Source organism: Dermacentor andersoni, chromosome 6 (assembly GCF_023375885.2).
Source record: "Dermacentor andersoni chromosome 6, qqDerAnde1_hic_scaffold, whole genome shotgun sequence".
NCBI lineage: Eukaryota > Metazoa > Arthropoda > Arachnida > Ixodida > Ixodidae > Dermacentor > Dermacentor andersoni.
Window position 1 is genome coordinate 171,686,013 of NC_092819.1, and position 24,007 is coordinate 171,710,019.

At 43.1% G+C, this 24,007-nt stretch overlaps 1 protein-coding gene and 1 long non-coding RNA gene across 3 annotated transcripts in view; both read left to right on the forward strand.

Moving 5' to 3' along the window:
* Window positions 1–24,007, forward strand: part of LOC126523436 (medium-chain acyl-CoA ligase ACSF2, mitochondrial-like) — a 348,233-nt gene that overhangs the window by 234,793 nt on the left and 89,433 nt on the right. The window contains exons 12-14 of the mRNA XM_050172050.3: window positions 18,769–18,860; window positions 18,934–19,010; window positions 19,528–19,721. Coding sequence (XP_050028007.1) covers window positions 18,769–18,860; window positions 18,934–19,010; window positions 19,528–19,721 — 363 coding nt within the window. The remainder of the gene's footprint in view (window positions 1–18,768; window positions 18,861–18,933; window positions 19,011–19,527; window positions 19,722–24,007) is intronic.
* Window positions 6,870–17,528, forward strand: LOC129382700 (uncharacterized). 2 transcript variants are annotated; one of them, XR_008610748.1, is made up of 4 exons: window positions 6,870–8,510; window positions 11,320–11,504; window positions 13,326–13,487; window positions 16,858–17,528. It is a non-coding gene; the product is annotated as an uncharacterized lncRNA (long non-coding RNA). The 2 variants fall into 2 exon arrangements; XR_008610749.1 differs by having other exon boundaries at window positions 16,861–17,528.

Below are 24,007 nucleotides of genomic sequence, written 5' to 3' on the forward strand. Positions count from 1 at the left end.
ACTGGAACGTATATAGGCGTTTTCAATTAGTTTTGCCGCAGTGAACACTCGTGACTGCCGCGGCCAGACAGAAGCCGAGAAATGAAACTCGCTTTCTAACCACGCCGAGCGCTGCAGCTTCGCCTGTTGTGCGCCAGGTGGCCCTCACTATTTTGCAAACCGTCAATTTGGAAGTTTGCTGGCGCAAGTCGTGATCAGCTAGCGCAGGAAAGGAGTAATTGGAGATCACAGTGAGAGGCCTTCTTCCTGCAGTGGACATCAAAATAGGCTGATGTTACTGATGATGATGACTTCTCCATTTCCTGGCATTGATTTTGGCCATCCGCTTGCAATATTTCTCTGTAAATAGATGTGCTTCACATTTTCTAGCATTTTCTTAGATATTTTCAGCCACTCCGCCATTGCTGTCGAAGAGAAAAATACTGCGCCTGGAAAGTGCACTCACACCGCTAGCTCATATGCTATGCTTAGTCAATGGAAGAATTTAAACGAAACTTTATGTAAACCTTAAAAAAATTATATTATGGGGTTTTACGTGCCAAAACCACTTTCTTATTATGAGGCACGCCATAGTGGAGGACTCCGGAAATTTCGACCACCTGGGGTTCTTTAACGTGCACCTAAATCTAAGTACACGGGTGTTGTCGCATTTCGCCCCCATCGAAATGCGGCCGCCATGCCGGGATTCGATCCCGCGACCTTAAGTAAACCTTAAAGACCGGATAAGAAAAAGGAGGGTAAATAGTTGTGTCTCTCCACTTCAAGACTGGGGAATTCCAACGCCACGATAAGTGATGCGTTCTCCTTATCGGCATGAGGTCGCTATGCGCGCTCCAGGGAGTGCTTGCCAAAGCGCATAATGCACCTGCGCAAGCGGAGATTGCGTAGCTAAGAGCGCGTTTTCATTAATACTACTGGAGGGGCATACTGGTCGACCTATTGGACTGTCCATTTCGGCAGCTGTTGATGTGCTGATTGCATGACGCTTTGCCAGCGAGGAGGAGACAAGCGGCCCTAGACAATCAACGGCGGCTGAAATGGACAATCCACAAGGTGGACTCTTACAGAATCCTCCCCACCCCTTTCATATTTAAGTTTGAGGACGCATATTTTATAGCCAAGTTGTATATGGCTACACTGTAAAAAATTTCCGTCATTATACGGAGAACTGCAGGTAAAAATACGGAAAGTTTGTGATATTTCAAAAATACGGCAAAATCGGCCGTTAATATACGCGCTCTCCGTTTTAAGCTTTACGGATATTTCACTGTAATCATATAGCCCTTATACACTGTTTTACACGAAACAGACAAAATTCCGTATTTTTGTTATGCGAACATCCGTATTATTGTGAGAAAATTTAAGTTGTCTGAATGAGCGCTCGTGCTCACAAAGTTTCACCTAACAATATTTTATTGAACACGCAAACTGTACACATTATGCAGATACGTACAAAATGTGAGAGCTAGCCTTCTACCAAAAGCTGCAATAACAGGTCGTACAAATGTATATACGCGTCTTCTATATTCCAGTCGCAGTTTGCCGCACATATGGGCCTTGTAACGCTGATCATATGCGCAAATATATGCGTGTTCTCGCAATGTTCTCAAATTAAACGCTTTGTAGTTAATAACACAGCATATATGTTTAAGTGAACGAAGAGCCGTGGGCATACGCGCATACGTAAACAAGCTTGCGGCACTCAGGTGCTGGTGCGCTGGGAATGACATTGGTGCTCTATATACGCCAAAAATTGTGAGCACTATAAATCAGTACCGAAACGCAGGGAGTGGTATAATAACCGTAACTGCGTTTACATTTAGCAATAAATGGTCTCCAAGGGGACTGGCGGCCTATAGATCCAAGTACAACGGTCGGAGGACATTTTAGAATGCGACAAGCAATACCCCCAAGTGTGAAAGAGCTTCGCTGAACTGTAATATAGTTGGTGTAACTCATTCCCATAATGTTTACAAAATATCTCGTCTCTGTCAATAACTGCCCATTCATTGAGACAAATCGATTACGCATAATCTTCCCTGTTCATGTGTTAATTCCTGCGGTAAGATGGAATCGCAAACATTTGGCGCTTCACCTTGAAACAAGACCGGTAAGCGCGCTCGTTCTTGTACGGCAGAATAAAGAACGCGAACATGCCCGACGTGTTCAATGTACTGGAAGGTGACTGAAGATTAAGGACCTATTACCGTGCTGGTACTGTGTGTACTGTCAAAAAGAAGAAAAAAAAAAGACGGAGAGAAAGAATGCCCAGTGCCAAGATGTAACGATTCAAGCTTTATTTCTTTTTGACCCAGAATGCAACACCATTAGTTCCATGTGCTTTATACAAGGGTAGATGTTATGACACAACTCATTATTTACCCGTTCATTACATGCAGCAACCAGCCCAAATTATCACGGTACTAGAGCATATTCATGCATCGCAGTGCACTGCTTTGCACTTCATTGCGTCGCAGGGGTTTGCTATCCCCAGTAGCGAACGGTTTCGTTCACATCCCTGCCTTTCTGCTTCTTGCATTCTCTCTCCCTTTGTATAAAACCCACTAACTTGTGGGAAAGAAAGCGTTCTCCTCTTTTAGAATGGAATATTTGTCAAGCAATTATTTTGCAGCTCTAGTAGCTAGAGCACAAATGCGAAAACGAAACCGATTCTGTTCTGTTCTCTGCGCTCACAGAGTGAGGCACCAGGGGGCAGCGCGCGCTGCGCTTCCGTTCTGTAGGGGGGGGGGGGGGGGGGGTCCCTCAAGGCAGATGAGGAAACGGGATCGAATAGAGAGGGCGTCGAATCAACCGGCACACAATGTGATGTCGATACTAGGCTGCAGAAAATGGAGGCTTTCCAGGAAGAGCTTCTCAAACAGGTGCAAGAGCTCAAAAATGAGCTAAACAGGGAGCGTGTAGGAATGGAAGGTAGTTGAAAAGAGACTTGAAGCAGTCGAGGAAAAGCTGAACAGGGCCGCCATTGTGACCGAGAATGTGCGTGACAATGGAACGCAGGCCCCCGACGCGACAGGCGCGGGAGGGTCAGAGAAATATGTGGAACGCAGGCAGGGTGATGAAGGGTTAGCTGGAAAGAGCAGCACCTACCTTGAGGCCGCTACGCGGAAACAGCCGGAGCCCAAGGGACAATGCCCCTTGTCGAGTCCGAATCACGCGGAAAATGACAAAGAGAAGCAGGGAGAGGTAGGAGAGAGTGAAAGGGTGATTATCGCTGGCGATTCAAACCTGGCTGGGTGCTCGAAAGCAATTGTGGAGAGGGTGAAAGGCGACAAAAGAGTGGCGGTAGGGACATTTCCAGGGCGCACACTGGGTTTCGTCATGGAGCGAGCAAAAGAAAAGCTCGCGCAAAATGCCCACGTGCGCAACCTCTTCATAGTAGCAGGTGGGCTAAATGACGTCCTAAACAGGAAAGGGCCAGGACTAGCTCAGCGCTTGGCGAAGGGTGTGGACCACTTGCGTGAGCTATTCCCTCAGGTGCAGATCGTGGTGTGTACGGTGCCGGAGGTGCCTGTGCGTGACTGTCACGTACAAAGAGCCGTAGTTGCTACTAATGAGGCAATATGAAAAATACAGAGAAAGGCTTCGAGGTTGTCGAAGTAAACAGGGAAGTGAGAAGTTGTGGTGGTTTTAAACAAGACGGGGTCCACTTCAATTACAGACAAGCACGAGAAGTGTGCTGGCGACTTGGTGGCCGCGCTGTTGCTTTTTTAGGTGGCCCGCGGGCGCTCAGGAGATCAGAATAGATAGTAATGAAGAAGGTCCCCTAGGGGAACATCAGAAGAGCATCGCCGTCGATAACAGAATAAGGAGGAAAACAAAAAAAACAGCTCGCCATGCAATAGGCTACATAAACATGTAGCGCGGCAGAAGAAAGCAAAAGTGGGCAGAGATTGAGGAGCAGTTACATAGAGAAAAAATAGGGGTGTATGCGGTTACAGAAACGCACCTTAGAGACTCAGAAGAGCCGCCAGCTATTGAGAATTTTGTTTGGGAAGGGTGCAACAGAACTAAATCGGAAAGAAAGGGAGGGGGAGTTGGAACGCTCATCCATCAGGTAGCCAAATGGAAAATAGTAAATTCACAATGTCAAGAGCATCTTTGGTTATCAGGTGCAATGAGCGGGAAAGAAACTTGTGGACCGGAAAAAATTACACAGAGAAGAATAAAGAGTTAGCGGAATGCATAAGCGCTGAAATTAAGGGTTTCGGGAGTGGTGCTGAAGTTGTCCTATTAGGTGACATGAATGCCCACATACAGGATTCAGATGGCTATACCGAGAATAACGAGGAAGTCAAAGCTGGACCTTTGTGAGCAATATAACCTCGTGATCGTAAATACAGGGCCTAAGTGTGAAGGACAGATCACGTGTGAAGTGGGAAACCGCCAATCGACCATTGATTACTGTCTGATGACAGAAGGAATTCATGATAAGTTGAGAGAAATGGTCATCGATGAGGAAGGGTTAACAGCATAGGGAGAGACCATAAACGCATCATTTTGAAAATGGGATATGTAGTTGGGAAAGAGAGCATGGAGAGCAAAATGGCCAGTCCAAATTTGAACGCTGAACAAATAGCAAATACAGTCACTAGAATTGAGGAAGAACTTGGCAAATGACCAAGTAAAGAGGGGGAATGTGGTGAGTTTCTAAGTGTAATAACGACAGAAATACGGAAAGAGAAACAACATATTCGTTGGACAGGAAAAAAGAAACCGAAAAGCTGGTGGAACAACGAGGTCCGAGAAGTGATCGCCGAACGACAGGAAGCATCTCGAGAGCACAGACAGGCAAAGAAGGCGCAGTTGCCACAGGATGAAGTAACCAGTAAATGGGAAATATACCGGGAGAAAAGGTCTATGGTTCTAATACTGCTGCAAGCAAAATTAAAAGGTGAAAGTGAACGTTGGTTGTCAGAAATACGTGAGAAAAAGAAGGCCACACCTGAATGTTTTGGAACCACATAAAATTATTAGGCAAGAGGTCAACAAAAATACAACTTATCCTAGACGAAGACGAAAACAGAGTGGAAGGAGAAGCGGCAATAAATTACATCCGAAAAGCAACAGCCCAATCTTTCCAAGGCAATGACGAGGTTGTACTTGATGAAAAAAAGAGCATGAAAAAGACCCAAGGTTAAAAGGAGCTGGTGCTGACAAACTTAAACTGGAAGTAAGCGGAAGAGAAAATTCCTAAGCGCACAGCCACAGGGCTAGACGGGGTTCCCGTTAGGCTGATAAATGAACTAGAACCAAAAAGTAAGGAAGCTCTGGTGAAAGTAGTGGGAAAAAAGCTTTAAAAGATAGACGAATACCAGACAGTTGGCGACAAAGTAGAATGAATTTATTTATAAAGGTAAGGGGGAGAAAGACAGAATTCTTTGTTATAGACCGTTGACCATTACATCAGTAATAATACATCAGGCTAGCAATGCAGGCAATCAAATTAAAGCTTCAAGCATGGACAGAGAATAATAGCATTTTTGGAGTTCTTCAGAATAGCTTCAGAATAAGTAGGCGTTTGGATGATAACTTGTTTGTTCTTACTCAGTGTATTGAAATATCAAAAGCAGAAAGCAGACCGTTGTATGTGGCCTTTTTAGACATTGCAGGAGCCTACGACAACGTAGACCTCAACATTTTATGGGATATTCTGGAAGCGGAAGGCTTAGGTAACGATTTTCTACAGCTTTTGAGAGAGATTAACCTAGAAAATACCGTTTGCGTTGAATGGGAAGGAATGAGGAGCGAGGGGAAAGTTCATATCAACAAGGGACTGAGGCACGGGTGCCCTTTAACCCCGCTGCTGTTTATGATGTACATGGTGAGGATGGAGAGGCCGCTAGAAGGAAGTAATTTCGGGTTTAATCTCTCATACAAACAGGCGGGTACAGTAATAGAGCAGCAACTCCCAGGTTTATTTTATACGGATGACATTGTGTTGCTAGCTAACAAGCAAAGTGATTTGCAACGTCTGGCTAATATCTGTGGACAGGAAGGCAACAATTTAGGTTTGAAATTTAGTGTTAGAAAATCAGGTGTTATGGTGTTCACTTAAAACAGTGAACAGAGAGTGGAGATACAGGGCCAAGAAATACCTCGGGTAACAGAATATAAATACCTTGTTTTATGGATAAACGAAGGCAATGGATATATGGAAACACAGGAAAAAATCATATCAGTAAAGGGGAAGAGAAATGCAGCCATAATGAAGCACTGAGCGCTATGGGGATACAATAGGTACGAGGTCCTCCGAGGTATGTGGAAAGGTGTAATGGTTCCAGGACGTACTTTTGGAAGTGCGGTTGTTTGCTATAAATCAGGGGTACAATCAGGACTCGGCGGGAACCAAAGGTCAGCGGGTCGCCTCGCATTGGGCGCTCACGGGAAGACTACAAATGAAGCTGTGCCGGTTGATATGGGGTGGACTAGTTTTGAAGTGAGGGAATCTCGTGAAGGAATATGGAAGAAAGTGAATGGGCTGGGAGAGTGTTCAGGTATCTGTGCAGGCAAAACATTGATTCACAGTGGAGGAAAAGAACTAGGAAGCTTACCAGCAAGTATGTGGCCTGTGGGGTGGGCAACACAGCAACAAGGAAGGTCAAGCGGAAAGTGAGAGAGGCTGAATTAATCTCATGGGTGGCGGTAATGCAAAAGAAACCTGCCATGAGTAACTACTTAAGAGGAAAAAACGAAATCACGAAAGAAACCATTTATGATAACTCAAATGGAAGCTCATTACTTTTCGAAGCGAGATCGGGATGCCTTAGAACACGCTCGTATACAGCGAAATATAAGAAGGAACAAGAAGCATGTGCTTGCTGCGGTAAAGAGACGGAAACGACGGAGCATATATTATTAGAATGTGAAGACGTCTACCCAGCGGTCGATTTAGGCACCACTGGCCTCCTTGAAGCCCTTGGGTTCAGCGGGAGCAGTGGTAAAGCAAACAGGTCCGCAATAGACATTAGTAAGAGGCGATTGGAGGATTGGTGGAAGAAAAGTAGGGAAACGACAAAAGACGGAGACGAACAAAAGCACAGTTCGGAATAAGGGATGAGAAAGTTTGGACGTGGTAGTTCATAGTGTTTTTTCTTTCTTTTTTCATTGTTTAACCAAGGTAGGATATTAGGCAGTATAGTAGGAAGAGCTTGGTGGCGCAACCCAGCGCCCCGTTGCAAAGGGGACGCTCATAATATCCATCCATACGTCCATCCGTTAGGAGTGGTGGACGAACCGGCTAATGCGAAGTCAGCCGGCATTTATCGTGGCGTGTTGTAAATGTTGTTAGTTTGCCGTAAATATCTCTTGATTTGTACTCAAGAGTGGAGCAAGACCACAAGGAACAGATTGACGCATCGGGAGCGAAGAAGAGAAACGATGGATGGTTACGCTGCTTGGGTATCGGCACGTTCGATTTGGCAAAGTTCCGAATTTGTCGCTGTGTGGTGTACGCTTGTGCGCTCGTCATTTGCCGTCCTCGCGCGGGGATATTTGCGCTGGATGTCTTTCACTTCGTGTGCAAAACTCTGCACTCTGTGGCATCGAAGAAGTTGGCCTGTGTTTGTGTGCACGTATGCGCTTCGACACGGATAGCCTGCTTGCTCTCAAGGGGTGTTCAAGAGTCTACGCGCACTCGTAACTTGCTCATGAGGTAAGCCCATTTTAATCTTATTTGGTTTGCATAACGTAGGTTTTAAAATTATATGTGGTAAGCCGGTGTCGCGAAGAGAAATATTGTTTCAAAAGACCACTAAGCAACGTCTTAGGGCAGAAATGCATCAATGGGGAAAGGGATCACCCTATCTTTTCAGATCGAATCCAGTGGTAGCGCGATTGGCTCGATCGCAATTTCCGTGTGGTACTTCTAAGCTTTTCTCACTCGCGTTAAAAGCGTAGAATAAAACGGCGTTCAGTTGCGCACTTGTATTGGCGCTTGTATTGGCTTGAGAGCATACTGTATCCGATACAAGAACTTCTGCTAGAATACGGAAATAAACGCTCGAGGCAATAGCAGTGGCTCACTACCTGTGATCGTTACTTTCTTGCTTAGGTGCACGTTTTAATTGTGACCAGAAAAAAAAGTTCTTCGCTCTGGCTGCTCTGCTGTGTTTCCTTGGTGCTACTTGTTGCGGTGCAGCAAGACGTGTTGCTTCGAATGATGTCTGGGCAGTCAAGGCATTCGTGTTAGTAAGCAAGCAGTAAACGGTGTATCAGTGCGAAATAATTTGGACATACAAGAGAAGCGAATGGTATGATCATTGACTCTATTTTTACGAATAATTCAGTTGTATTACTAAAGCGGAGAGTGAATATGCATGAAAGTGAAATAGTATTGATACTCAGCAAAAACAAGGTAACTTATCATTACTAATTAATCCTGTTCTTTTACTGAAAGGCAAGTTGCTGTTGTTCTACTGGAGCTGAGAAGAGGTCTGCTGCCGGCAATGGGTCCATCTCTCTCAAGTTATGGCAGTATCATAGCTCTCAAAGTGAGTGGATTTTTTTTCTCTTGCCTATTTGCTACCTGAATCATGACCATCTACTTAGCTGTGTAGGTGACCACGGTTAGTGACATTGTAGTGCTGTTGGACAAGCACGCCTTTATGATTGCAACGCATATAACAGAGTGTAGCTGTGGCAGTATGCGAAGGTGTTAATCTATAAATCAAATTAGGTTCTCTGAGGTAATATGTTAATATATTGATGTCATTGGGTTGTGGTCTAGCAGGCAAAAATGCTAAACAAGGAGAAGTAATTTTAATTTGCACTTGGTAAGATGTGCAAGCAATTCAGGCTGTTATACATGAAATGGGACATTTGTAGATGTCGTCTACAATGCTGCAGTCCTGAGTAGCTTAAGAGGTAAGTGATACCACTATAATTTCTCTAAAGCATGCTGCACAGTTTAGCATTGGGGGAGGCTGGCATCAACAGGCGTCTACTGACAGTGAAGTTCAAATGAGGTGTTACTGTTAGGGTGACTATATATAACTTATGCTTTAATTCAAATCTTGTATGAGGCAGACATATCTTAACCACTTGATTAAAAAATAGTGATGTAATATCTATGTATACAAGTATTACCCATTCATTTCTGCCATTTGGACAATGGCAGAAATGCATGGGTAATACATGTACACATAGACATTAAATCACTATTGTTTAACCAAGTAGTGCCCCTGCATGTTAAAATTTACAGGGGTATTATTAAGTAATGTCAACTTTTGCGTTAGTATTAAGGCATCATTTATATTATCACAGATTACCACCATTGTGTACCATCATAGCGTGATATTTGCACTAAATGTATTTGACTTTGCTATAAAACCCTGCACAGTGGTGCATCATGAAATCCTTTTTTGACAGTTTCTGGCATCAGAATGCACTTCACGTTACATTCTTGTTTGCAACAAGACTATAATGCAGTTTTCTCTCCTTATATTTTGTGGCACTTCAAACTGTGGTGAGCTAAACCACTGGGCAGCAATACTCGAATCGCTACTGCGTGTGGAGCTGTCTTCAAACACACACAAGTAATACATAATTACATTTTTTTATCGCAATACAACAGACACAAAAAAGACGACAGAAGAAGGCGCTACTCACAACTGACATAACTTTATTGCGTCACTCCTTTATAGACAGCAGAATCTAGAACATGCGCTGTGAACACCATGTGCAGGAACCACCAACATCCCATCCACAAGAGCATACTCATGCGATAGAATAAAAAAAAACATATTGAGCACTGTACCAGGTTAAAGAAGGCACACTAATGCAGTGTGACCTCTATGACTTTATGAAGAAAGCTTCCGATAACTCTCGGGCGGTGGCATCATGGCTCTTTTTCAAAATCGTAATATCACGAAACATTGCGAACATGAGCGATCCATACCGAGAGGCACAGGTTCCCATTTGGTTCAACATTGTAAAATGTGGAAGTGCAAAAGCCATGTTTCAAGATACTACGATTTTGAAAAAGTGCTGTGATACCACCGCCCGAGAGTTATCGGAAACTTTCTTCATACAGTCATTGGGGTCACAGTGCATTAGTTTGCCTTCTTTACCCTTGTGCAGTGCTGAATATGTTCAATATGTTGTTTTTTTTTGGATTGCGTCGCATAAGTGCGCTCTTGTGATCGGATGTTGGTGGTTCCTGCACATGGTGTTCACAGCGCACGTTCTTCTAGATTCTGCTGTCTATAAAGGTGTGACGAAAAAAAATGATGTCAGTTGAGAGTAGCGCCTTGTTCTGGCCGTCTTTCTTGTGTCTGTTGTTTTGCGCTAAACAAAGTATTTAAGGATTCACACCAACTAGCCCGTCAACGCAATGTGTTGAACGCAAGGAAATGTGGCTTTGCCTTTTTTGACTGTGTTGCGGGCACTTCTGAAGTACTGTCTGTCCAATAACTTTGGTGGCATGGAAGTGCCATCCTCTTCTATGCGTTGCTTTCTGTTTCATTGTGGCATCACATAACATTATAATCGTAATGTGTATGTACTTTTTCTAAGAGACCCATATTCCTATCCTTGTGTTATATTTGCTGTCGCATTATTTATGTGCAAATGACCAGTACACTAAGTTCATTTTTTCGCAAAGTAAACTACTGGTACCTAAACAGTTCTGTACATCAGAAAACCAAAGCCGAACTGCTGAACAGTACCAAGCAGCAGCCTTAGTGCAGTGGATATAGGCAAGTAGTCAGATTTTATTGGTCATGCAGAGGTGCACAGCGTACATCTTTATTACTTGCTGAACAATTAAGCTGTGTGAAAACTGAGTATTGATGGAGCTTTAACCACATGCTATTGGCCATTACTCCTGCCCTCAGCAAATCTGGAAGATTATCACGGCATTTCTTTTTCTAACTATTTTTCCTTATAACAGTGGTATTACTGCATGCGTAAGTAGGAAACAGATCACATAGGCAATCAAAAGCCAACAATGTGTAAACTTGGAACATTGATTGTTCAGTTTGATGACCCAGACTAAGTAGAAATACATTATGCTTGACAATTAACTTTTACATGACACAAGGCTAGTGCATACTGTAAGCATACTTCATGCTCATACCGTGTCACATCAATATACATTTTACTGTACCTTTACAGTGTATGCTACTATTGTTGCATTCTGTCAGAGGGATGGTAATATTTCGCGTGTCTAACAACTAGACTGTCTATATACGGTAGTATAAATGTGCGAACTATATATTTTAATTATTTGATAGAATGTGTAGAAAAATAAAGCCATACAATCAACGCACAGTGACGTGACTTTCTCTGCACATGTTGCAGGTTCAAAAAAGTATAGCGAAAGCTGTTGCCAAGGTTCCGACCGGAAAAAAAGCCAGTATGAAAAGGTCCACACCACTGATCTTTACTACATGTGATGGACAGCACATCGAGCGCCCTCGACTGAAGCCAACCTTGTCCCGAAAGTTGGTGCTTCACTACTTTGCAGCAGCACTTCGTTTGCACGGGTGTGTGGCATTTGTTCCCCTTACATGCCTGCCTGATGTGCCATAAACTACCCAAGCAGTGTTTCGAGGTGTCCAGAATTTTGCCATTGCAGTGTCCACAGTGTCGCTAACATAAGTGGCGTGCAATGGAAACACTGGTAAATGAGAAAAAACTTGATATAAAAGAAGGCTATCGTATACGGGTTCAGATTGTCATAAAATTGCTTACCAGACACGCAGAGAGCTCCTAAAATGTGAAAAACCACAAAGAAACTTTTTTCGGCAGCAATATTATCCGATCACACGCACTAGTTAGTCCACCATATGCCCTGCTTCCAGGACAAGCGACTGCGTGACACCGCATTTCCACTGGCTTCACCTGCATCCGGTGCGGTGTGCTGCATCCAGCAAAACGTATTACACATCCGTGGTACACAGCGTTTTCTTGTTTTCTGTCTTTCTTCTCGACGCCTACTGAACACATGGTAAACTGTTTCCAAAGAAGGAAAACAGAAGGAAAGGGCTCTGAACACATTGCATTTTAAAGTGACTGCTACAGGGTAATGCAAGTACTGTGGCATAGTAGATTTGCACCAGGCAACCTAGGAGCCCAAAAAGACTGCTGGTTACTTGCAAATGGCCAATATATTGTGAGCATGTTGAAGTTCTTCTTTTATTCTCATTGCTTATTTAACTAGTGGAGACAGCTTTCACAACTGGAGAAGAAGCCTTGGAAGCATGAAACACTTTACAAAACCAGCTTCAATATATCATATGTCTGCATCACATAATTTCATGGCTGCATGAGCGAACCCTCTGTTTAACATGTAAGAGTGTTCATGATGTTTGCCATGCATTGTCCACTTTATCTGCAGGTCAACCCTATCTTGAGATTTAGGCTGATGTTGCGTTTAGAGAACTTTTGGTCGAGAGCCAGCTTTTGAGAATGCAGATTGAGCTCGACAGATTAAACGCCAGAACAAGTCGTTGAGGATTTCAGATCAAGAATCTTCAAAGGGCAGTTCATTTAGTGGTGTTAATATTCTGCTCAAAGTTGATTGTTGCGTTCATATGGTGCTTAAGCATTGCGGTAACAACTTCACATGGAGTACATAGCAAGGGTGTGCTCGACGTAAGCTAGTGGCTTTTTTCTGCGTTTGCAAAAACTGGTGTCTTGTTCAGTTGAGATTTTCAAATTTTGCATTGTTTATGAGGTGTTGTGTCCTGTTTCCTTTTCCTGCAGTTTCTTAGTTACACATCTGAATAGTGAACACAACTTGACCTTTTGCTTGATTTTCTAGATGACACGCCCTTGATGCAAAACAATTTTACTTCAAAACTGCTTGTACCGTACTGAAAGAATAAGTTGCAGCACCCATAGCCACCAACAACACGCAAGAGATGATTATGAAAATTGTAATATTGTTTTTTGATCAACAGGGTGTCCTAACTATCGTGCACCAAGATTTAGAAATATGTAAATGCAATGTAACTAGATAGAACGAAGGTAATGTTGTTTGCCATCGCTTGGAGACACTCGGATTATTTTTTGCATTCTGCTTAATTACATATTCTTAATTAGTTAATAAACATCTCAAAGAATTAAATCAAAAGTGTCAATGAAAAGTTGTACAGCAATATGAAAGCCTCCCGATACACTTTTCTGTTACTCATTGTGTGCTACATAAAAGTGTTTTTCCAAGGAATAAGCCTGCGAATACACGCAAAGTGTTTTGAGTGGCCAGTCACGTGTCAATTTTGTGGGGCAAAGGCATGAATTTAAATTAAATGGGTTCTTTTAAGAAAAATATTTAGCTAAGAAAATTATCTTTCTTTATGCAGCCTGTGGAGAACAAGGTTTCTTAGACATGGCCATGGCCCTCAAGGAAGATGCCGAGGCCACACGCAGTTCTTCCAGTGACCGTGAAAAGGTCCCCTGGGCACAAGTCTAAATTGGCACCCCCACCTTTCTCCTGCAGCTTTTCTGTCTACTTAGCTAACCAGGTGGGTCAAAGATGGCAAAGGGAAAAAAGAATCAAAAGCTTCAAACATAGAACTTGCTCAAGCTGAATGCATTTTTGGTGTGAAGTTTTTCCCTTATCATTTATCGAAAAACGGGTAATAAGTATATAATACGGTCTTCATACGGACACCTCTTTCCCGCAGAGAATTAGCAGTAAAAAAAGCAGCTTATGAAGGCTTGAATATTGCCCAGGATGATGTGGAATAGATAAGATAATGATTATGAATACTTCTGGTGAAGGTAGTGGTAGTAGAGGGAATAATCAGAGTTTATATATAGATTAAAAGACATTTTGTTCAAATGTCAGAATTTTAAATCACCCCAAATAATTCTTGTTTGATGGTCTATGCACATTGAGTGACAGTGCTTCTTGATGCTTGCTTCTTGCTGACATCATTCTTATGCTGCATAATTCACCTGTTTAAACTCCCTATTTCTCCCGTTCAAGCAAGTTTACATTCATCATAAGAAACCTCGTAGATGAGTTCCAGAAACTTGCTGATGAAATTAGAGGGCGTGCACCCCAGGCTTAGATATGCATTCAGGAGCTTCGTATCTTGCAAATGTTAGAAATACTCCTGCTAAGCAAGTTCTTGGTGTCATACAAGGTTCTTTGTGAATACAAATTTGCCTAAATTGGGAAAACAGTCAATCTAAAACATGTCAAGCGATATCGCTGACAATGCACGCACATTCCAACTGAACTTAATTCAAATAAATATAGCACCAAATGCAAGAATCATTGGCATGATGCCATTCTTTCAGTAGAATAAAATCTGTCCTGCGTTGTAAATATATAATCCTTTATAATCCAGACTACTAAATACCTCACGAGGGTTGTGACGTGAAATATACATGTTGTATTTATTCCTCTTTTTTTTACCTTAGGACCCGATAATCCTTAAACAGCAGTGAAAGTACTGAGATCACAGTAGTTAATACTTTATATTGCTCCAGAAATACGTTTCTCTGCCGATCACAGCATCCGACACTAACAATTTTTGACAGAAAATGTGAGACAGAAGGCACATAACACTTAGGGTGGTGCTATTCACTTTGATTGTTTGGGAACGAATCCCATAATGTATATGTTATGGCCCTACGTGTCATTGCCTTTGAAGAAGAAGGTAGTGGGTGTGCATTTTGCAAAACTGCATGGAGGTTTTTACTGTGCAATTAAAATTAGAAACCTTCACAGCTGATACTAACTGCATTCTCCACAGCTTTAGGCTATACAGGTGCACTACTTTACACAGAACACACTCTTTACCTCGTCACTGCCCAGGTGGTGATTCAGATTCTTCAAAGGTGTTCCACTGTATGGGATGGCACATCGCGCTTCACTTATTTGCAGAATACTGCATTCCAATTGTCTCATATGAGATAAATCCATTAGAGAGCTTTAACTTGCCCTAAATTTATTACAGCTCTGTACTGGTAAACTGGCAGCAGCTTGCAGTGCTTGTGGAAAAACAATTGTAACTGCCATATTATATGTAACTGCTAGTGCACAGGCATCGGCAACAGCAATGGTTGGGGTACACTTGTTTCTACTCTGGGGTATGCATCCTCCACCAGAAAATAGCTTTTTTTCATCTTCCTCTTCCACCACATTGGAATGTGAAATGGGTTGTAATTTGTAGGGTATACTCTTGCATAAACTTCATGAGCATTTCTTCTTGTCTGTGCCACAGATCATTGTTGCTACGACTGTAAAAGCATGGTGCCTGTTTACAGCACCCGTAGGGAACAGTCTGTGAATCTTTAACGAAGAGTAAGAATAATGAATAACCAAATAATTTTTTGTAATTTTCAACAAATTTAGCACTCTTTGCTTTCCACTGTGGTGTTTTTCAAACTCTAATGTTGGCACAAGGTTTGACTGCAGGGTGTCATTTTGTGTGAAAGAGTGAACTTGTACGCATAACACCTCATCGGCAACATTCTGCTGCACAGAATGTTATGAGCTTTCGTATGCATTGGTCACTATCGGCTGCTCCTTTGTTAGTTGGAATGTTGCATTAATGTAAAACAGATTTGATGTTCTAACAAAAAGAATTGTGCCCGCTTATCCCCTTATTCTCCTCACTTGATGCCTAGTGTTATAATAGCTTGGTTGACACCATGAGAGTCAGTGTGGTGTATAATTGTGTCTATGGTGGGCTGGGGGGTGTACAATAACTTGAGCAACTTTTCCAGATGACTTGAACCTGTATTGTGGAATGCTGGTTTTTTTTTCACTCACTGTTACGAAGTTTCACTTTGGTTGTGGCAACAAGTATAATGTAGTTCGCTAGCACTCCTGCCAACACATATAATGTGCAGGCATTTATGCTGAAAAAAAAGACCAGCTGATGGTTTGCCAGGAGCTAAGGTCCATTTAGACCATTAAATTTTGAGCTTACACCTCTGGAAATAACTGGTGAATGAAAGCACACCCAGAACTGCCCATAACGTTTTCTTTCATTATAATAATGCTGAAGCTTTGAACAGCATTTGAACTGTCTTGTTTAAAAAATGACCCATCTCCTTGTTCAAGTAAGACAAAGGTTCCACAGGAGGACAGAAACTTGAAGCCGTCAACAGCAGCATGAATATAAACAGCGGTCGACGTTTTGCATCTTGCACCTGGTTATCATATTGTCCATCCCATTTTTTTCAGAGGCTGTTCTTTACTGTTTTATGGTCATACGCAGTTTAATTTTAATGTCCCGATTTTTTAATATTTAGTTAATATATCTTTTGTTCATCGGCTTTCAAAAAATAAGTATTCATAATGTGCCTTCATTTACCATTTACAGTGATCTTAACGAGATGCATCTTGATACAGAATTTATTTTTCTTAATTCGTCGTTTCCTTTTTACAAATGGGCAAACTGTTTATCTTAATACCTATTTTGTCTTCTGGGAAGATTAGGTCTACTGGATTAATGACTGCTTACATGTGTACATCGTTTTCTGTTTTGGTCACCCCGACTCTTTGCAAGGACTGACAGCAGTGCTTATACCCGCTTCATCGAAATCACCACTGCTAAGCACAGCCTTCCTTCCTTTATTTTAACACTTCGGCTTCCCTTGACCTATTATATGCTCCAGCTTCTTCTCCCCCAGTGAGGCTAAGGGCCAGTGAGCTATGCATAGTCCAAAACAACATAGCCAAGGAAAACATTTGCTAGCTTGATGACAAGCACCCATGTCGAAATGGTGGCTTGTTCCTTGTTCCAACAATGTTGGTCTACTTACATGTTTTTCTAACACAGAAATTACTACTTTATCGTGTTCTGTGGTTATACTTTTTTGCCGCTTTCTTTAGGATGGATATTCATGAATACTATTTGTTTCTCCTAACAGCAGCAAGTTAATCCTTGCAAGCGTTTGGGGTCAAGAACAACCTCCACCAGGAAAAAGTGCAAGACGAGTGATTGAAGAAAATAAAGTTGCTTGTGTCATCTAAGAACTTGAGCACTGAAATGCTGCACCTTTTTGTATATATACTATGCAATGCATTCATATCACAAAGTGCAAGGTGTTTTATCTCTGCAGCCATGTCAGTGTGTTGGCAAGACAATTTTCTCAATGGTGACCTGCTGCTTCGGCTATGCGCTGCCTTCATGACATTTGTATTAAAGGAGATGTACTATCGTGGACAAAAGTACCCTGGAAGTGCGAGCATCGACCAAATTGAATTTCTGTTCAAGACCGCTGAAAACAGTGGGTCACGTATGCACATTCCGAACGCAGATGCTAGCACAGCTGATCCCAGCAAATAGTGCACCAATAAAGTTCGGTCGACTCTCGCACGTCGTGGACAATTTTGTCCCCGATGGCACATTCTCCGAACAACGGATATGCTCTGCAAGAGGAAATACGGGAAGCACCTGTACTTTAACGGATATAGTACAGATATTTCCTTTCAATCGGTTTATACTTTTTTTCACACACGCAGGTGATTGTGTATTTTGCATACTTGTTTTTATACTAATGTTTTGTTTGACTTTGTATTTGCTATCGTGACAGAGGTGCCGTCGCATGCCACTGCTCACCTGCTGTACGGGGCGTGGGGACTTAGTCAAGCGTCAATCGCTTTTATTCCCATCCCCTCCATCAATGTAATGGTGATGGAAATAAATCATTATATTATTATTCAGCATACGGAGTCTTTCGTTTTTTGAATACGGCAAGCACCTGTATTTTAACGGTTATCGTACAGATTCAGCATACAGTGTGTTCCGTTTTCTGAATACGAGAAGCTACGTACTTTAACGGTTATAGTACAGATTCAGAATACAGAGTCTTCCGTTTTCTAGATACAGAAGCACTCGTATCTTGTGTTACGGTCTCTCTTTTACAGTTGTCCGTTCTACGGAAATGACCGTTCTTAATTTGCGGAAAATTGTCTGGTCACAAATTACCAGCAGATTTTCTGTTAAGTGAGGCAAATTTTTTTTACAGTGTAGCTCAGTGGTGTATCCGTTCGTCTGTTGCCTGTACACCGAAAACTCCTCTGGCGTAACCTCATGCGCATGCACGAAAGAAAAAGAGAAAGAGCGGCGCGCGATTGGCTGCGCGAGTAGTGGCGTCGTTGCTCTCCGCCGGAGCGGCTGCGCGCGGTAGTTTCTTTACAGCTCCCAAACGGGTAGGCCACGCGCCATATATACTCCTGAGTACCAGGCAGCTTTCGCTCAGCACCGCCGCGAGCAGAACTGGGAACGAGCTCGTCTACGTCGTGCTGATACTGGAACCCGGGCACAGGGGCAGGCTTGTGCAGGCGAGCGCAAGCAGCAACTGCGTACCGAGGATCCGGCATGAACCGTCGGGATTAACCCAGTGAGAAACACTGGGGCCGCACGTTTCAGCTTCGCTGGTTAACCATCTGTACGGAGTGCTTTGGCAGTGATCTTTTAAATTACTTTTACCACGACTACCTCGTTTGCTCCAGCGCAAATAGCTTGATAAATTACACGATGCTTTTGTTTTTACACTTGCTCGATATTTTTCCCTGAGAAATTCCGTTCTTGCCTCATGTTTCTTAATTGCATGTCCATAAGCACGCTTTTCTCCTCATGAAAAATTACGCTCCGTGTCTGGAGACTTCTTTTTGAAAGGGAATTGCAAACACGAATAATTGATATAGAAATAATTATTGCAATATTTGTTGTTTTCGTGCTCTGCTTAGCCTTTACTTTTTTCCTTATTTATGGGCGTCCACACTCATTCGAATGGCACACATGACGATTGGACGCTGCATTTGTCTACACGCAGATGCACTACTATACAGGGAACACCCACTCTCTACCACGACTTGCTCGACTGCCCGGAACTCGAAAGCCGGAATATCAGCAGCCTGTGCGAAGGTAGAACCCTTTTTGTATTGTTTGTTCGGTACGCCGATAAATTACCGCGTAAACTGGGGGGAACGTCACGCAGGGCTCGTCGGAGCAACGAGCTTACAGCGGCCGGCCCTGGAGAAGATCGCCCAGAAACTCCGTATTCGCCGCCTGTTGGTGAGTGCCCCAGGGAGAAGCACATTTAGCGTTTAATTCACAACTCGAGGAAAAATATTTCCCGCTCCGCAAAGTTTTTATTGTTCGATTGATTTTACGAACGCGCTGACTTAAACAACTGAATGAATGGAGACGGCAAAAGACAGCAGAAAGCGCGACTATCCAATGTTCAGTCATGACAGCCTAAGCTGAAACAAAATAACAGCAGTGTGTGTACACCTCGTAACTTCCGCAGTGCTGCAAATTATACTTGTGAGATAGAGCATAGGCGCAGTACTTGTCGAATCTTTTATGCGCTAGGGAATTTTTTGCGCACTGTTGACCGGAAGGTTCACATGCATCAGCACAGAATGCGTTCTTCACTTCTCTCTTGATCCCGTCTCTCTCGTGCGGTGCTTGAATAGTCTCGCCTTCCAATTTTCATTGTGCAAGCGGGGTAAGCAACAATGATGGCTAGCCACCGTGGTGGCTACTCGACGTGTGAGTCCGGGAATTGACGACGTGCCTTTTACGGCAGATGGCGTACGGTCTGACGGAGACGGCCGGCCCGGTTGCAGTCGGCCAATACAACGAAGGCGGTTATCGGCCGCTGCCGCACACCGAGTTCCATTTGCGCGCCAATGAACTTCATGTGCGTGGACCCACGGTGTTCGCCGGCTATTTTGATCACCACGAGTCCGGCCTCCTGCCTGATGGCTGGCTGCCCACTGGGTAAGACAGCGAAGACATCCGTTCACTCAGTCAACTATAAGAAAACAAGCACTGCCAAAGCATGTAATTTTGTGAGAGGCTAGAACGTCCGGTTGTCTCAAATGTAGTCTGTCACGCGTGTGGTAGTTTCTCTAGACAACAAGATGTAAAAGTGTGTGTGTGTGTGTGTGTGTGTGTGTGTGTGTGTGTGTGTGTGTGTGTGTGTGTGTGTGCGTGTGTGTGTGTGTGTGTGTGTGTGTGTGTGTGTGTGTGTGTGTGTGTGTGTGTGTGTGTGTGTGTGTGTGTGTGTGTGTGTGTGTGTGTGTGTGTGTGGAATAGCCTCATCCTATACTTTGGAGTGATGTATGCGAAGATGTTGTATATTGCCAATATTCTTAATTCAGGCTGTAGATTTCGTAGCAGTTCTTTCTTCTAGGTCTGTTTCCTGATGTACTTATTAACAGCCCCCTCTTTTCACCTAGGGTTAAGGGTTAGTTCTTAAGAGGAAGCTTTAGCTCGGGCCCAACTCCGACGCGGCCTATTCAAATACATGTAAAAACGCAAAAACGTTTTTCTGAGATAACCCCTTGGCCGATTTTAATGAAATTTGTTGCATTTGAGAGAGAAAGATAAATTCTAGTGACTATTGGAAACGGAATTTTGATTTAGGGCTTGAATTTTGTTAAAGAGATTTACAAAATTTCAGAAGTTCGAAAAAAATAGAAGCACGAAGTTTACGAACTAATAGCTCTGCATCAAGAACAGATATCGCGGTTCTGTCAACGGCATCCATTAGATCATTCAAAGCGGACAAATTTCATATGTCATTTTACATCTTACGTGAGTTTGTTACGTTGTTTACGAGGGTTCTGCAAAAGTTGTAATTACATATTAATAAATTTTTTGAGATTCATGTATAAGATGTCAAATTTGTCCGCTTTAGATGTGCTATTAGGTACAATTCACAGAATTGCGATATCACCTATTCTTGCTGAGTTACAGAGTTGTAAACTTGATAGTTTCGTTTTCTGAAAATTTGCGATTTTTGCCAATTTTTAATAAAAAATTGGCGACCTAGATCGAAAATCGAAAAGTCACTAGATTTTAAGTTTTTCTTTTAAATGCAACAAACCCCGTCAAATTTGGTGCTGTGGTTGCCGAGAAAAACGAATTCTTCGTTTACATGTATTTAGATAGGAGCACCCGAGCTAAAGCTTCCTCTTAAGCAATAGATTGTACCCTGATAAATAGTTGGGCGCATTGGTAAGGTGTATAATTCATTGCAGTGCAAAAGGTGCACATGTGCAGAGACGAGCACTAAACACCAGCGCTAACTGCAGAACTTATTTTCAAATAATACACGCTTGTATGTACAAAGCGATCATTGAAAGTTTTACGTAATTTCCAAAAATCACTCGCGGCAGATAGCATAAATATTGTCCTTGAGCGGAAATATTGGGAGAAATGGTATTATACCGCGAGAACTCGAAACATATATTTAGCTAATTAATTGAGATACAATAATTAACTTAGTGCCGCGTAATACAAATACGGAATTGAGTGTAGCCAGAAGTGAGTGTAGCCAGAATTGTAGCCGGCAAGGCATATACACTTGAAATGAATTCAGGGAATACATGGGCGCTTCAGTTACTGGTGTGCTTCATTGCGCTAAAGTGCGTTTTTAATGAAGTAAGTTGAACAACAGTGCATTGTTACAGCGAGTTAGCTGGCGCATAACGTCAAAGTGGTGTAATTCTTGGAATTGATTGCACCCACCATGGCTGCTCAGTGGCTATGGTGTTGGGCTGCTGAGCAGGAGGTTGCGGGACCCAATCCCAGCCACGGCGGCCGCATTTCGACGACGGGCGAAAACACCCGTGCACTTAGATTTACGGGCACGTTAAAGAACCCCAGGCGGTCGATATTTCCGGAGTCCTCCACTACGGCGTGCCTCATAATCAGAAAGTCGTTTTGGCACGTAAAACAGCGTAATTAAATTAAATTGATTCGAAGTCGACTACAATTCGTAAATGTGGACATGTGCCGTAAACTAACTAATGAGGAAATTATTTAGCGAATTTTTGGTAATTAGTGGAATACGTGTTTCGAATTTGCTTGCAAGTAATTTGCACCTTTCTTAATAATCAAGCCCAAATACTAGAATTATAATAATTACAACAGGCAACGCTTGAAACTTCTGTAAAAATTTACAATGGTGCTTCTACGTCAGCGAGTGTCACAGTAATGCGGGACTGCTACAGGAAGCACTAAACTCGTATGCTGCTTGCTGTAGCCCAGCAGTGGGCGTGGCAACTTATGAGCACCTCGACGTGTTACGGCGTTCTGACGTGATCGGAAGGGACGAGTGGCGATGCCTTCAATGAATGCGCAACGCTAGGCTAGGGCGAAAAGGCCGCGCATTGTCAACGAAGGCGGCAATTAAAAAGAGGCTGCAAACGAAAGAACTCTTTCGAGGGGCTAGGGAGGCGATAGTGGCCTCCCTCCATAGGTATACCATTTTCATTTTACCGGAGGTGGAGGGGGCGCTTACCAGCTTTCACAACTCCATATATTTCATATATTTTATATATATATATATATATATATATATATATATATATATATATATATATATATATATATATATATATATATATAGGATGTTTAGTACATATATAGATATGTATATAGGTACTCTGACGAACGCTGGTCCACCAGCTGAAAACGCCCTGCAATAAGCTGATTGAAAGCAAATGTATTGGCTGTCGCAAACCCGAAAAGACAGCGCATCACCTTGATAATGGTACGGAAGGTGTACCAACAGGAGGTTTCGCCGTTTTGCAGCTATTTCTTGACCTTAGTTCTACGGCACACCTATTATCCGTCTCTCAAGGCCGACTGACCACGTAGATAACAAAAGCCTCTTGATAATGCCGCCGAAGTGCCGTTCTGACCAAGCACGAAACTGGAGAAGCAATGGAATAGGCATTGAACGTTTTAAAATCCCGGCTCCGCTCGCACCGCATCGAAAGGGTGCGTGTGCCGCTATATTTAGCGCCAGAAACTTGCTTCCGACCAAAGCCAAATTAAAGTGACCGTTTTATTTTTCATGAAAGTGTATGCGTGCTGCAATAACAGGTTCGTGGCAAAAATAAAAGCGATTTAAACAGAGCGAGAATCAACCCACGTTAAGTGAAAAGGCAAAACCGATTCGTTCAAGTAAGAAACTGTACCGCTTCTAATGGGCCGGATCGGCAATTGGGATGCCTCCACAAAAGAAAGAATACAAAAATACATTAGATTTCAGTGTGCTTTTATTTTCTATGAATTCATAGAAAATATCCCTATCTATGTCCCTATCTTCTGAACACCAGCTGCTGCCTAGAGGACGTGTTCGAATAGGTCTCCTTCCGCAGCTACGACGTACTGGGTCTGCTTTAACACATCTTCAGTGGCTTTCTTGACGACCGACGTTAGAATTCTATGTATACGGCAGATATCTATAATCCTTGTCTTGAGCTGCTCTGACGTCAGTCTTCATTACGTAAGCACAATCATTTGTCAGGTGACCTGGCCGGCCAATTTGCAGGCCCGTGTCTCTTAGTCTATTGCGCATGAAAAGTCGCATCCAGCCAGTTTCGTGTTCGGCTGCTGCTGTGTGCGGGTGCCCCATTTTGCTGACACCACAGAAGTGCAACACGTGACAGCGGGATTTCACTGGGAAACACATCCACCACTTCTCCAAGGATTTCGTTCACGTAACGCTGTCCAGTCTCAGTGTGCGATCGAAGAAGTTGGGAGCGATTATACCACCGGCGTAAATTCCGCACCACACATTGAACGACCACTGGTACTGGTGGCGATTGAGCTTTACCCAGTGTGGACTGGAGTCACTTCCATAGTATGCATTATCCAAATTTGCCTGGGCGTTTCTGCGAAAGTTCGTATTCATCTATCGACATGATGTTGCTCAAAAATTCGGTGATGCATCAGCTTTTCTCAGGACCCAATTCGTGAAATCAAGGCGATTCTACAGGTCCCTATCTTCCGACCATTGGTGCTGGTGAAGTTGGTACGGATTAAAGGCCATCATTCGGAATCGGCCAACCTGATGACTAGGAAATTAGTACCACGGTGGCTACGTCCCGCATGCTAGCATGAAGGCTTGAGACCATATATGGTAGAAGATCAGTACGTTGGATAGGACTCAAAGATAGAATCCTCCGCCGCTGTTTCTTGAAGTTGCCGGTTTGCGTCTGGAACTCATAATTTCTGATGATAGTCGATGCGTTTGGCCTACCGCCACA